Source organism: Hyperoodon ampullatus (assembly GCF_949752795.1).
Source record: "Hyperoodon ampullatus genome assembly, chromosome: 19".
Taxonomy (NCBI): Eukaryota; Metazoa; Chordata; class Mammalia; order Artiodactyla; family Ziphiidae; genus Hyperoodon; species Hyperoodon ampullatus.
Genome location: NC_136932.1, coordinates 52,762,137 through 52,775,095, shown reverse-complemented (window position 1 = coordinate 52,775,095; position 12,959 = coordinate 52,762,137). Strand labels below are relative to the sequence as shown.

At 41.2% G+C, this 12,959-nt stretch overlaps 1 protein-coding gene across 1 annotated transcript in view; it reads left to right on the top strand.

Moving 5' to 3' along the window:
* Nucleotides 1–3,465: 3,465 nt before the first annotated feature.
* The window catches only part of APPBP2 (amyloid beta precursor protein binding protein 2), a gene marked incomplete at its 5' end in the record, with an annotated part of 60,902 nt that continues 51,408 nt past the window's right edge, over nucleotides 3,466–12,959 (top strand). Inside the window, one exon of the mRNA XM_079725092.1 lies at nucleotides 3,466–3,603. Coding sequence (XP_079581218.1) covers nucleotides 3,466–3,603 — 138 coding nt within the window. The remainder of the gene's footprint in view (nucleotides 3,604–12,959) is intronic.

Here is a 12,959-nt window from a genome sequence, read left to right as displayed (position 1 = left end):
TGACGGTTGCAAGTATCAGGACCCAGTCATTTTGCCTATGTGATGTGTGCTGCCACAGGTGTGCCTTGATGATTCTATTTATGAGGTCCATGTGATTTTTGGCCTGTGGTTGATGGGTGTTGATTATGTGGATTTAGACTTGGAGGGCTCTGAAAAAGGCTCTTCAAATTTAGAACAAGAATCATTGTTTCCATTCTGATTCTCTTTGGTTAGGCAGTTCATTCTTATTAGTATAGCAGAGCCATTGTCAGAAAGTTAAGAAAACTGTCCAACACAGGTTATCAATTGTCTCATTCTCATGAATGAATTCATATGTTTAGTAATGTATAACCCTGAGAGGGAATAGGTTGACTATGGAGTCTAAAGTGATGGATTCCTGGGAACTTTAGGGGATTGGAATGGGGTGTTCCAGTGACCTGCTGTGGCATAACCACTATAACCTTAGTGATATAAATGAAGAACCACTTTATTATGCTCCTATGGGTCAGGAATTCAGACCAGAGCAGGGATACTTGTCTCAATCAGTTCCTTGATGCTTGGATCCTCATCTGGACTGGAGTGGCTGAAGGTAACTCAAATGTCTTAGAGATGAGGAATCATCTGGAGGTTTCTTCACTGAAACAACTGGTACCTGAGCTGGGATGACTCAAAGGCTGCATTCAGCTGGGATTGTTGACTGGGAGTGTTTACACGTAGCCTCTCCATGTGGCTTGGGCTTACTCAGAGCACGGTGGCCTCAGTGTAATTCATCTTTTTACGTGGTGGCTCAGGAATCCAAGAGTGAGTATTCCAGAGAACAAGGTAGACTCCATATAGCCTTTTCTGGCCTAGCATCACTTCTGCTGTACTCCATTTGTTGAAACAGACACAATCCAACCAGAGTCAAGAGCAAGGTATTGCTCAATACTTAGACCCCCACATCTCAATGAAGGGAGAACCTGTAATTTAAAAATGGTCAAAATGTGTATTGCCTCTTAGGATTTCCAGGATTCCTTCTGGACCAAGTTCATGTCTCATACAGCTCTGTATAGTGCAAGGCTTTCTGCCAAATTTGAGGCCACCAGTAGTCAACGGTTAAAGGAGATTTGGTGGACTGTAGGGATAACATTGTGATACAAAGGACCTCTGTCCGCCAAAACGTATAGATGGCCATGACAGTTTAGCAGGCCTCTTCTGTATTCTATCCTTCTGTAGCTGGGAGTGCATGATTAGAGATCTTCCTCCGGCTCTGCTGGTCATAGATGATTACTGTCTTCTTGCTGACACACAAATCTGATCCTTTTGCTTCCTTACAATCCTTTAAGGATTCCCTATCATCTCCAAGATGAAGTCCAAGGTCATTAGCATCACATTAGCCCCTTCACGATCTGACCCTGACCACTGAAAACTCAGATGTTATGCTATCATACAGAATATGAAAGGCAGTATTTATATAATAATAATAATTATTATTATTATTTTTCATTATGCTGGCCTCTCACTGTTGTGGCCTCTCCCGTTGCGGAGCACAGACTCCGGACGCGCAGGCCCAGCGGCCATGGCTCACGGGCCCAGCCGCTCCGCGGCATGTGGGATCTTCCCGGACCGGGGCACGAACCCGCGTCCCCTGCATCTTCAGGCAGACTCTCAACCACTGCGCCGCCAGGGAAGCCCCTTTATGTAATTAGTGAGTTCAAATACCAGCTCTGCTGGGACTCGTTAATTTTCTAGAGTACAAGGGAGAAGCTTTCTTCCCTCAATTGAGGACAGTCCACAACAAAAATGGCCTAGTTTCCACTAGTTTCTCTGTTCATCCGGTTCACAAGGGTCTGGCCTGCCGATGGATTCTAATTCTGGATTTAGTGCCTTAAGGTAGGGATTCGTTGTTTATGTGAAATTAAAATGTAACTGGGCAGAGCTTCCCTGGTGGCGCAGTGGTTGAGAGTCTGCCTGCCGATGCAGGGGACACGGGTTTGTGCCCCGGTCCGCGAAGATCCCACATGCCGCGGAGCGGCTGGGCCCGTGAGCCATGGCCGCTGAGCCTGCGCGTCCGGAGCCTGTGCTCCGCAACGGGAGAGGCCACAACAGTGAGAGGCCCGCGTACCGGGAAAAAAAAAAAAAAAAAAAATGTAACTGGGCATTTGTATTTTTTTACTTGCCAATTCTGGCAACCCTACGTTAAGGCCAATCACAGGTTTCCCAGGTTCATGGACTACAGAGTAAGAACTGGTACAGACTGAGAAGAGGACTAAGTGTGTTTCCTTCTTTCTTTCTTACCAAACTATTTAACCATTTAACATTGAAATAGCAGGGTGAACTGGAAGAGCCACTTCCAATTCCTTTAGCTCTAAATGTCAGCACATTATCATCATTGTTTTCAGGTTTTACATTGCTACAGCGTGACTACGAGATTGACAGTGTCACCAATTACGGCCAGTAATTTCCTTGTTAAATTCCTAGAGCAGAAAGATGCCGCATAAAGTTCTTGAAATCACTGACTTGGAAAATTAAGTTACATAAGTAGCAGATATTCAGGCTGAGGACGGAAGGAAACAGGTATCTTCATTTCTGTTTTACCACAGTCATATCACAGTTACCATTTAGCCCCTTTTCTCTCACCACTATTTGTAAATCCATAATAAGGCTAACCTTCCCACCAAATTCTTCTAAAGCAGTTCTTTCCCCCCCCCCCCTTTTTTGGTAAGTTTCATTTAGAAACAGAAACATAGTAAAGTTCAAACAGGGCAAATGGTTACACAGTGCAAGTCTCCCTACCATCCTGATCCCTAGTTCCTAGGCCAAAGGTTCCTAACTTGGCTTAGGGACCGGAGTCTAAGGGAGGGTTTCCAGAGTAATGTGAATTCTCTGAATGCATGATTTTTAATGGACTGATAACTCTGCATCCAAACTTCTACCTGAGCCTGGAAAGGGTCCGTGCCTAAGAGCCCCCGAAGCAGGATTGGCTGAAAGGACTGATGCGGCCGGTGACTCGGAAGGAGCTGCTTAAAACCTGTCATAACTTGTCGCAGTGAAAAAAGCTCACCCCCATCCACGAAACTCCAGCGCCCTCGGAAAGTATGCTCCCCGAGGGCGGGATCACGGATCTTTTCTTCCCAAGTGTTTCGCCTGCCGCATTCCTTCCCTCCAGCGCGTCGGCGTATGCTGACGTCATGACGCCGCACACGTAGTCCCGCCCCTGCAGAGAGAGGCACTGGGACGGATCCCAGGGTGCTCGCAAACACGGAATGTGAGGCCTCGGCCTGGCTGCCCGCGGATCCCTGGCCCGCTCTCCACACGGGCCTGCGCCCGCTTCCGCCGCCCGCAGCTCGCCCGGAGGAGCCAGGGCAGCCGCGCCCTTCTGCTGTGTGCCCGCGTGGCCGCCGCCGCCCCTCGGAATCCTCCGGGGCCGCCGAGGAGTTCGCTACGGAGGGAGGCGGGGGCCTTCGGGAGGAGGAGGCGGAGGAGGCGGAGGAGGAGGGAAGGAAGATGGCGGCCGTGGAACTAGAGTGGATCCCAGAGACCCTCTATAATACCGCCATCTCCGCTGTCGTGGACAACTACATCCGCTCACGCCGAGACATCCGCTCCTTACCCGAGAACATTCAGTTCGATGTTTACTATAAGGTATGGACCGTGGGCCAGCGCTCTGCTTCTCCTGCAGCAACCCCTGGGGCCGCACCCCCTTCCACGTCCGCGAACCCCCGCGTTTAACCCCTTACCCCTTGTAGCAGGGTCGTCTTCCGAGACATATGGGGCGGTGTCGGGGTGACCAGTATAGAAACACCCCATCTGGTAGCCTCTGTCCCGCAAGCTCTTGGGCCTTGATGGATACGTCTTCCTAAAGAGTCTTTTCCCCCCTTTGGTGTTCCCTCCTACATTGGGGCCCCTTTGGGTAGGCCTTTTGCGTGGACTTCCTCTATTGCGCCCTTGTCCCACTCAGTCTTTCCCTTCTAGCCTGTGTCTTGGGGATATTTTCTGCCCTCCCTTCCCAATTAAGTGTCACCATCAGCTGGACTTTTCTTTGCTCTTTTCCCCTCCTTTCTAGTTTCTTTCCTCGCCGCCTTCTTTCCCAAGTTTTTTTTTTTTTTTCCTTCTACTTCTTGTTCCTTAACTTTACCTATTTCTTCCTAATTGGGAGGGAGTTGAGGAATTATTGGAAGTAGTCGTGTGCCTTATTCGCATATCCTTTAAAGCTTTGGTTTTTGTTTATACTAGGGGTTGAAAAGGGGGGTTTATTAACATGGGAGTGGGGATAAACTACTTGAAAGGGGGGAAATCCTTAAAAAAAAAACTTTAGAATTTAAAGTATGTTCATATATTTACAAGTTGTAATCTTGCAGCATTCCTAAATCGCTCCCCCTCAGAAATCTGAACAAAAAGTTTCCAAGTCAGTCTCCCAAGTAGTTTCAGGGGTAAGTGTCTTTAGACGTGGACAGTTTTGCAGTGTTTAGAGAGGGAGGAGAACTTTATGGACTGGGAGCCTCCCTTTTCCTCCCCCCCACATTTGAATGTGAACAGTGGACTTATTATTCAATCCTCTTCGCCTTGAATCGGCGTGGATAACGCCTCTTCTCCTGTAGCCACCCACGCAAAATTTGACTAGAAGTAAAGTGTGATTTATTTTTTAGATCTAAACACTTCCTCTTGATTTGTAAGTTGGCTGGAACATTGTAAATTGATATTTAACAGATGTGTATGTTCTTATATATGTATGATGTTTTATGGCAGTTGTTTCATCGGGAAGGTTGCCCGCTTTCTCCACCCCGAATATTTTTTCAGAAAGCAGCTGACTTGCTGCATTCTACTAAATCCAGCTGCTTTACACCAATTCTAACAATTAAATTTTTTTCCCCCTAGATATTTGGGGAATATTCATTTTGGTCATTTATGTTATTATTTGGGGGGAGGGGAAGTTAGAGAAAAATCTCCCTTTATTCCAGATCCCTTTGATACATTGATTTGCTTTTGTGCATATCTAAGGAAGTTTAATATATTTAAGATTCATTCCTCCTAGGAAGGATGAGTTGGATTTCTTTCTCAGGCTGGGAAACTGCAGCTTTTTGTGTATGCTAACTCTATCTATTTTAATAAATCGCGTGTAATCTTTTACACTTTTTAGAGAAAATCATTGGAAATTTAATCAAAGTATATTTAGTGGTTGAATTCCCTCAAAGTACTTGGATATCTTCTAGTAACTTTATTTCTAATTAAAGCTTTTCATTTGTGGATTATTAATAGTGAGTATGAACAGATGGTGCTTTTGCCACATTTTCTGTTTCACATAGTCCACAAAGTTTTAATATGGTGTCTTTTTTGGTACACTTGTACTCCTTAATAGCTGTGTGCCTGTAGGGAATATGGCACTGTACTAAGGTGAAAGAAGGTGTTTAACATGTGCCTGGAACTGTAAGTGCTTTTACACAGTTATTTTGTTTAAGCCTCACAATTAAACTGTAAAGTGGGGTATAACCCTGTTTTATAGGTGAGAAATTTGAGTAATTTAGTCTAGGTCTCATACCTAATATTTAGTTCCTGAGTTCCTTGCTTTCTTGCTTAATGTTTACAGTTTCCACTTTTCTCCAATTTAGAGCCAAGGAGAAACTCACAGTCAGATCCCTCCCTCCAGCTGTCCCAACTTCCATCAATAGGCATAGTCATAGACAAAATAATAGTATTTGTGCAATCAAAATTTCCCCATCCTGATTCACCATAGTCCAGTGTCACTATGTTAGTTTTTGTCAGTAGCTTCAGGTGAAGGCACAGTCATAAAGCTTTAGGAGATGGGGTTATGGAATGAATAGGAGATGAAGTAGACAGGCTGAGTGCTCCCTAAAAAGGGAAGGGAGAGAGGTATTGATATGTAGAAAGGATAAAATGTGAAAGTTGTTTTTTAAGAATGGAAGATGTTAGAATATATTTATTGGCTGAATGGCAGAAACCAAAACGAAATGAGAGGTTGAATATACAAGTAAGGCAGGAAATAAATTATGGAGCGGAGTCCTTGAGTAGGAGCGTTAAATTAATGAGCCTTGCCCCTTCCTTCACCCTGCATAAATGAAGGTATTAGTCTTTTATTTATTTATTTATTTTAATGTATTTATTTTTGGCTGCATTGGGTCTTGGTTGCTGCGCACGGGCTTTCTCTAGTTGCGGCAAGCGGGGGCTACTCTTCGTTGCGGTGGCTTCTCTTGTTGCGGAGCTCGGGCTCTAGGTGCGCGGGCTTCAGTAGTTGCGGCTCGTGGGCTCTAGAGCACAGGCTTAGTAGTTGTGGTGCGTGGGCTTAGTTGCTCCGCGGCACGTGGGATCTTCCCGGACCAGGGCTTGAACCCGTGTCCCCTGCGTTGGCAGGCGGATTCTTAACCACTGCGCTACCAGGGAAGTCCAAGGTATTAGTCTTACATTGGAGTTGAGGAAGGAATACTTCTTCCTCTAAGATCAGATGCAAAGAGTTAAAGACATAAAGTGTCTACATAACTAAGTTTGCAAAGAATGGTAGTTTTGAATTAGGAGGTAAGATCATCTGCTGAGAATCAGGGATAGGAGTGGTGGCTTTTATGTAGAAAGGCTAAACAGAAGTTGCAAATGGCTACTAAGTTGTATAGAAAGGGAGGCTCAGTAAAAATATGTTTTAAAAAAAATGATAGGAGATATAGATGGTTCCATAAAACAGTATCCTACAGGATAATCTTTGAATCAGAATGGGTTTTCTCTAAGGATACTCAACAATTTGGGTATAGAAGTAGGTAAAGTGAATAGAAAGAATTGTAAAATTGTAGACCAACTGAAGGCAAATAGAGTGAAGGGCTGGGTTCTTCAAAGAGTGAAGTTTATGAACTTTTCTTTTTATTGTAACTGCTGAATGGTCTATTTTATCCTGTTCCAATTACAGAATTTTCCATAGAGTTAAGTTTTGACCCAGTGAAGTGTTTCCATAATGTGTTCTATTTATTGTTTTCAGTCCTAAACTTAATAATTTGGGATTTTAAAAAATTATTATTGTAAGTCTCATGCTGAAAACTATACGAATTAATGCCTGATTTAGTATTAGAGTTGAATTAATTTTTTCTTCTTCTGTGTTTATTTCTATTCTTAGTTATACACAGCCTCAACTAATATTTTTTTTAATTGGCTGGTGACAAATTGACAAAAAAATCTTGCAACATATTTGACAACCAAAGAGTTAATATTCTTTTCACATAAAAAACTCTTAGGCTTAATAAATTGAGAGCAAAAACTTTAGGGGAGGCAGGGCATAAAAAAACATAAATAGCCAGCCATACCATGTATCTGGATGAGAAGGTAATATGTTATAAATATGTCCACTCATGTCAGTTTAAGCTGTGAATTTATTACAACTTGAATCAGAATCTCAGAATTTTATTGGGTGTAGGAAACTGATTAAATATATTTATATGGAGGAATGAATTACATGAGAATAAATGAGCCAAGGAAATTTTTAAGATGTACAGTATTTAGGATAGTCAAGTGTATTAGAAGGCTATATATTTTAAAACAACATGGTATTGGCATAAGAACAGCAAAGAGGGAAATTGATTTATAGAACATAGTAGACAGAACATTACTAGAACATAGTAGACAGACTAGATAGAAACCAAAGCATATTTAAGAATATATTACATAATAAAGTTATAGGAGAGTGCTGTATTTTAAATAAATGGGGGAAAATTGGTTATTTGGGGGGAATGTTAGACTTCTGCTTCACACCTTATACCAAAATGAATTCCAGGTGAATTAAAGATTTAAATATGGCAAATGAAATCATAAAAGTATCAGAATAAATTATGGGGTCAGTATCTTAGAGTGGGAAATGACTGAAATTCTTTTTTAAGAAATTATTGAGGTAATTTACAAATTTAAAAAATGTCAAACTTTATAAAAATGAGTAATGTAAAACGTGAAGTCCTCTGTTACTCATCTTGCCAACACTAATGCTGTCTTGGCATAGAGAAGGCTTTTCTAAGCCTGAAACCAAAACCCAGGAGGAAAAAAAGAAATTGATACTTTTGAGTACATTAAAAAATAGGGGGGAAATTGTAAGCACATTTTTTTTTTTTTTTTTTCGGTACGCGGGCCTCACAGTGTTGTGGCCTCTCCCGTTGCGGAGCACAGGCTCCGGACGCGCAGGCTCAGCGGCCATGGCTCACGGGCCCAGCCGCTCCGCGGCATGTGGGATCTTCCCGGACCGGGGCACGAACCCGTGTCCCCTGCATCGGCAGGCAGACTCTTAACCACTGCGCCACCAGGGAAGCCCTAAGCACATTTTTTAAAAATATGCAAATGGCAGCATGTGTCACATGAGGGGTGAATATCCTAATACAGAAAGATCTAATACTAATTAGTATGTAAAGGACAACCAACTTGTTTTCAGAAGACCTGAACAGCTAGCTCATACAAGAAGAAAACATCTAATACTAATCATAATAAATATCAAAAGATGCTCAGATGAAATGCAAATTAAAATGCAGTATCAAGCTAAGTCAACCATGAAGAAGAAAGAAAATCTGGAGGGCTTACACCATCAAATATCAAGCTGTAACAAGATAAGATGGTTTTGGCACATGGGTAGACAAATAGACCAATGGAGCAATACAGTCCAGAAACAGACTGACACATGTATACTGTTTATAATAAAAGTGACACAGCAGTACAATGGAGAAAGGAAAATCAAATAATAGTGTTGGTCAGTTAGATATCCAGGTAGGGGGAGAAGGATCACGATCTTAACTTATATCATACACAGTTACCATTTTGGGGTGGATTGCTGATCTAAATGTGAAAAAACAGTTTTTTAGGAAAAAAAGTTTTCACTATGTCAGCAAAGATTTATTAAATAGGATACAGATGAGCTAAATATAAAGATAACTTGAAAAATTGGACTACGTTAAGATCAAGAACATCTATTCATAAAAAATACCATTAAAAGGGAAAAGCTGGGGCTTTCCTGGTGACGCAGTGGTTAAGAATCTGCCGGCCAGTGCAGGGTACACGGTTCGAGCCCTGGTCCAGGAAGATCCCACATGCTGCGGAGCAACTAAGCCCGTGCACCACATCTACTGAGCCTGCGCGCCACACTGCTGAAGCCCGCGCACCTAGAGCCCATGCTCTGCAACGAGAGAAGCCACCACAACGAGAAGCCCGCGCACTGCAATGAAGAGTAGCCCCCACTCACTGCAACTAGAGAAAGCTCACGCGCAGCAACAAAGACCCAACTCAGCCATAAATAAATAGATCGATAGATAGATACCATTAAAAGGGAAAAGCCGGGGCTTCCCTTGTGGCGCAGTGGTTAAGAATCTGCCTGCCAAAGCAGGGGACATGGGTTCGATCCCTGGTCCAGGAAGATCCCACATGCTGCGGAGCAAGTAAGCCCGTGCGCCACATCTTCTGAGCCTGCGCTCTGGAGCTTGTGCGCCACAACGACTGACTGAAGCCTGCGCACCTAGAGCCTGCGCTCCACAACAAGAGAAACCTCCGCAGTGAGAAGCCCGCGCACAGCAACAAAGAGTAGCCCCCACTCACCGCAACTAAAGAAAGCCCGCATGCAGCAACGAAGACCCGACACAGCCAAAGATAAAAATAAATAAATAAATAAATTTTTAAAAAAGGGAAAAGCTATGCCACAGAGTAGAAGATATTTGCAGCTCATATATCTGACAAAGGAATCATCCTGCATCTAAAGAACTAGAAATTAAGAAAATAAGAACCCATTTTTTTTAATGGAGAAATAACTTCAATAGACATCCAAAAGGGGACATTCCAAGGGCCTGTCAAACATTTGGAAAAATGCTCAACCTCATTTTGTCTTCAGGGAAATTGCTGTCCTCCTATACTTTCCTCAGAATGACTAAATGAAAAAGAAAAAAGTGTTGGTAAGGATATGGAGCAATCAGAACTCTCATATACTGTTAATGGGAATGTAAATTGATATACCATTTTGGAAAACTAACATCATCTACTAAAACTGAACATATATATACCCTATAATTCCATCTCAAGATATATACACTTAAGAACGTTCAGGGAGTTCCCTGGTGGTCTAGTGATTAGGATTTGGTGCTTTCACTGCCATGGCCCAGGTTCAATCCTTGGTTGGGGAACTGAGATTCCACAAGCTGTGCAGTGTGACCAAAAAAAAAAAAAAAAAAAAAAAAAGGTCATAGCAATACTATTCGTGATAGCCAAAAAGTGGAAACTATCCCAATGTCTATCAGTAGGAGAATTAATAAATAAATTGTGGAGTAGTCGTATAGTGGAATATTTTGCAATGAAAATGAATGAATTGCAACTGTTAGAAACCATATGGATGAATCTCACAAATGGTATTGAGTGAAAGAAATCAGTCGTAGGAGTATGTATCAGAGGCTCCCAAACTCTCTCCCCTCATAGCACCCTTAGGCCAAAAGAAATACCTAACAGTTCTGTTCATTAAGTAGATATAAACAATTAATCATACTTACATCCTAACAACTTGAGAGCCATTAAAAGAATAGTACACAAAAATTGAAAGAACAAAGAGTAGTGTACATCATTCTTAAATAACCACAGTTACTTATTACTGGGTTGTGTGTGTTTGTCGGGCACTGTACAACTTCTCACATCTTGGAATCAGATTGGTCACCACCATTCCATTTTCTGTTCCATAATGATTTTTGCACATTACTTTTATTATAGCAACCACTGAAAATGCTGCTTCACAAAGATAAGATGTTGTTGAAAGGAATGTAGCAATCTAGTATTTGGCATGGTTTAATACAGATGTGGAATATTGTTTCTTCCAAACTTAAAATATCTTGCAGTGCCCCAGGGAACCTTGGTGCAGTTTGGAAAATGTGGATAGGTAGTGTGATTCCATTTGTTTAAAGTTCAAAAACAGGCAAAATTAATCACAAGTATTGTAAGTCAGGAGCAGTTATCCTTGGAGGATAGTGACTATGCAGGGGCACAAAGGGAGATGTCTGGGATTCTGATAATACTCTGTTTTATGATCTGCATGTTGGTTATGGGTGTGTTCACTTTGTGAAAATTTATTGAGCTTTACATTTTATTCTTTCATTTTCTTTTTAAATTATATACATATATTTTAAAATTAATTAATTATTTTTTAGCTGCATTGGGTCTTCGTTGCTGCATGTGGCCTTTCTCTAGTTGCCGCGAGCGGGGGCTACTCTTTGTTGCGGTACGTGGGCTTCTCATTGTGGTGGTTTCTCTTGTTGTGGAGCATGGGCTCTAGGTGCGTGGGCTTCATTAGTTGTGGCACGTGGGCTCAGTAGTTGTGGCTCACGGGCTCTAGAGCACAGGCTCTGTAGTTGTGGTGCACGGGCTTAGTTGCTCCGCACCATGTGGGATCTTCCCGGACCAGGGCTCGAACCTGTGTCCCCTGCATTGGCAGGTGGATTCTAAACCATTGCTCCACCAGGGAAGTCCTAAATTATATATATTTTTTATTGAAGTATAGTTGCTGTACAGTATTATACAAGTTACAGGTGTACAATATAGTGATTCACAATTTTTAAAGGTTATACTCCATTTATAGTTCATATAAAATATTGGTGATATTCCCTGTGTTGTACAGTATATCCTTGTAGCTTATTTTGTACATAATAGTTTGTACCTCTTAGAGCTTTATATTTTAAATATGAATTGTGCACTCATCTGTGTATATGTTTTACTTCAATAAAAAGGTTTAAAAATTAACATTCATCTTCACTTACTAGATTGTCATGGTTTAATGATTCAAATAACTCATACCCTTTAATCCACAATACCATTAAATTTTTTTTCCCTACAGGAATGCTTGTTGACTGTGCAGAAAATTCTATTTGGGGATATTAAGTACAGTATTGTTTATGATGGCAAAAATTGGAAACAACTATATGCTAATCAATCAGGAATGGAATATTATACTGCAGTTAGAAAGAATGAGGATGCTGGGACTTCCCTGGTGGTCCAGTGGTTAAGACTCCATGCTTCCACTGCAGGGGGCATGGGTTTGATTCCTGGTTGGGGAACTAAGATCCCACATGCCGCGTAGTGTGGCCAGAAAAAAAAAAAAAAAGAAAGAATGAGGATGCTGTGTATACTGAGGTAGAGAGCACATGGGGAGAATAAAAAGCTTGTTACAAAGTAGTGTGAATAATATAATCCTGTTGTTTTTAAATGGAGGAATATATGTGTACATTTGTGTATGTGTTGAAAAAAATTAGAGGAACACAAAATTTCATAGTGTTTATTCAAGGGATAGGATTATAGTCATTTTTAACTTTGTACATATATTCTCTCTTTTCTTAAAAAAATGATATCCATTTATTGATGTTACTATTGGCTTACTGTAATATTCTAAGTAGAATAAATTCCTCAAATTATCAGTTTTATCATGCGCAGTATATTACCTTTAAAAAGTTTTAAAATTAAAATAATTTAAAATGTTTCCGTAGCTTCCAAGACATTTGAGAGTAGGAAAAAAGAATCCACTCAAACATCCTTTGACAAATTTTTTTAAAGAAACTTGGATCAACAAAATTATTTCCTGAAGTATCTTCCAAATATCCTAAAATCCAGGAACATTATTAATATTTTAATTTAGTAGGTTGTGTTTTACACTTAACATTAATAAAGGTCTCTAATTATTTAAAAAAAAGATAACAAGCAAAGTACTTATGTTGTTTTTGTTTATTATCCTCTCTTTTTTTTATACTGCTTGGATTTTTATGACTATATTATTTTGATGTATAAAAGAAGTAAAATTGAATTTTTGAGAATAAGGTATCTGGGACATGAAGTTGTACTAAGAGGGGAATAGCTTAAAAATTGATATTCTAAAATATTAGCGTGACCAAGAAATAAGTTGAGGGACTTCCCTGGTGGCTCAGTGGTTAAGAATCCGCCTGCCAATGCAGGGGACACGGGTTTGAGCCCTGGTCCAGGAAGAGCCCCCATGCCACGGGGCAACTAAGCCCTTG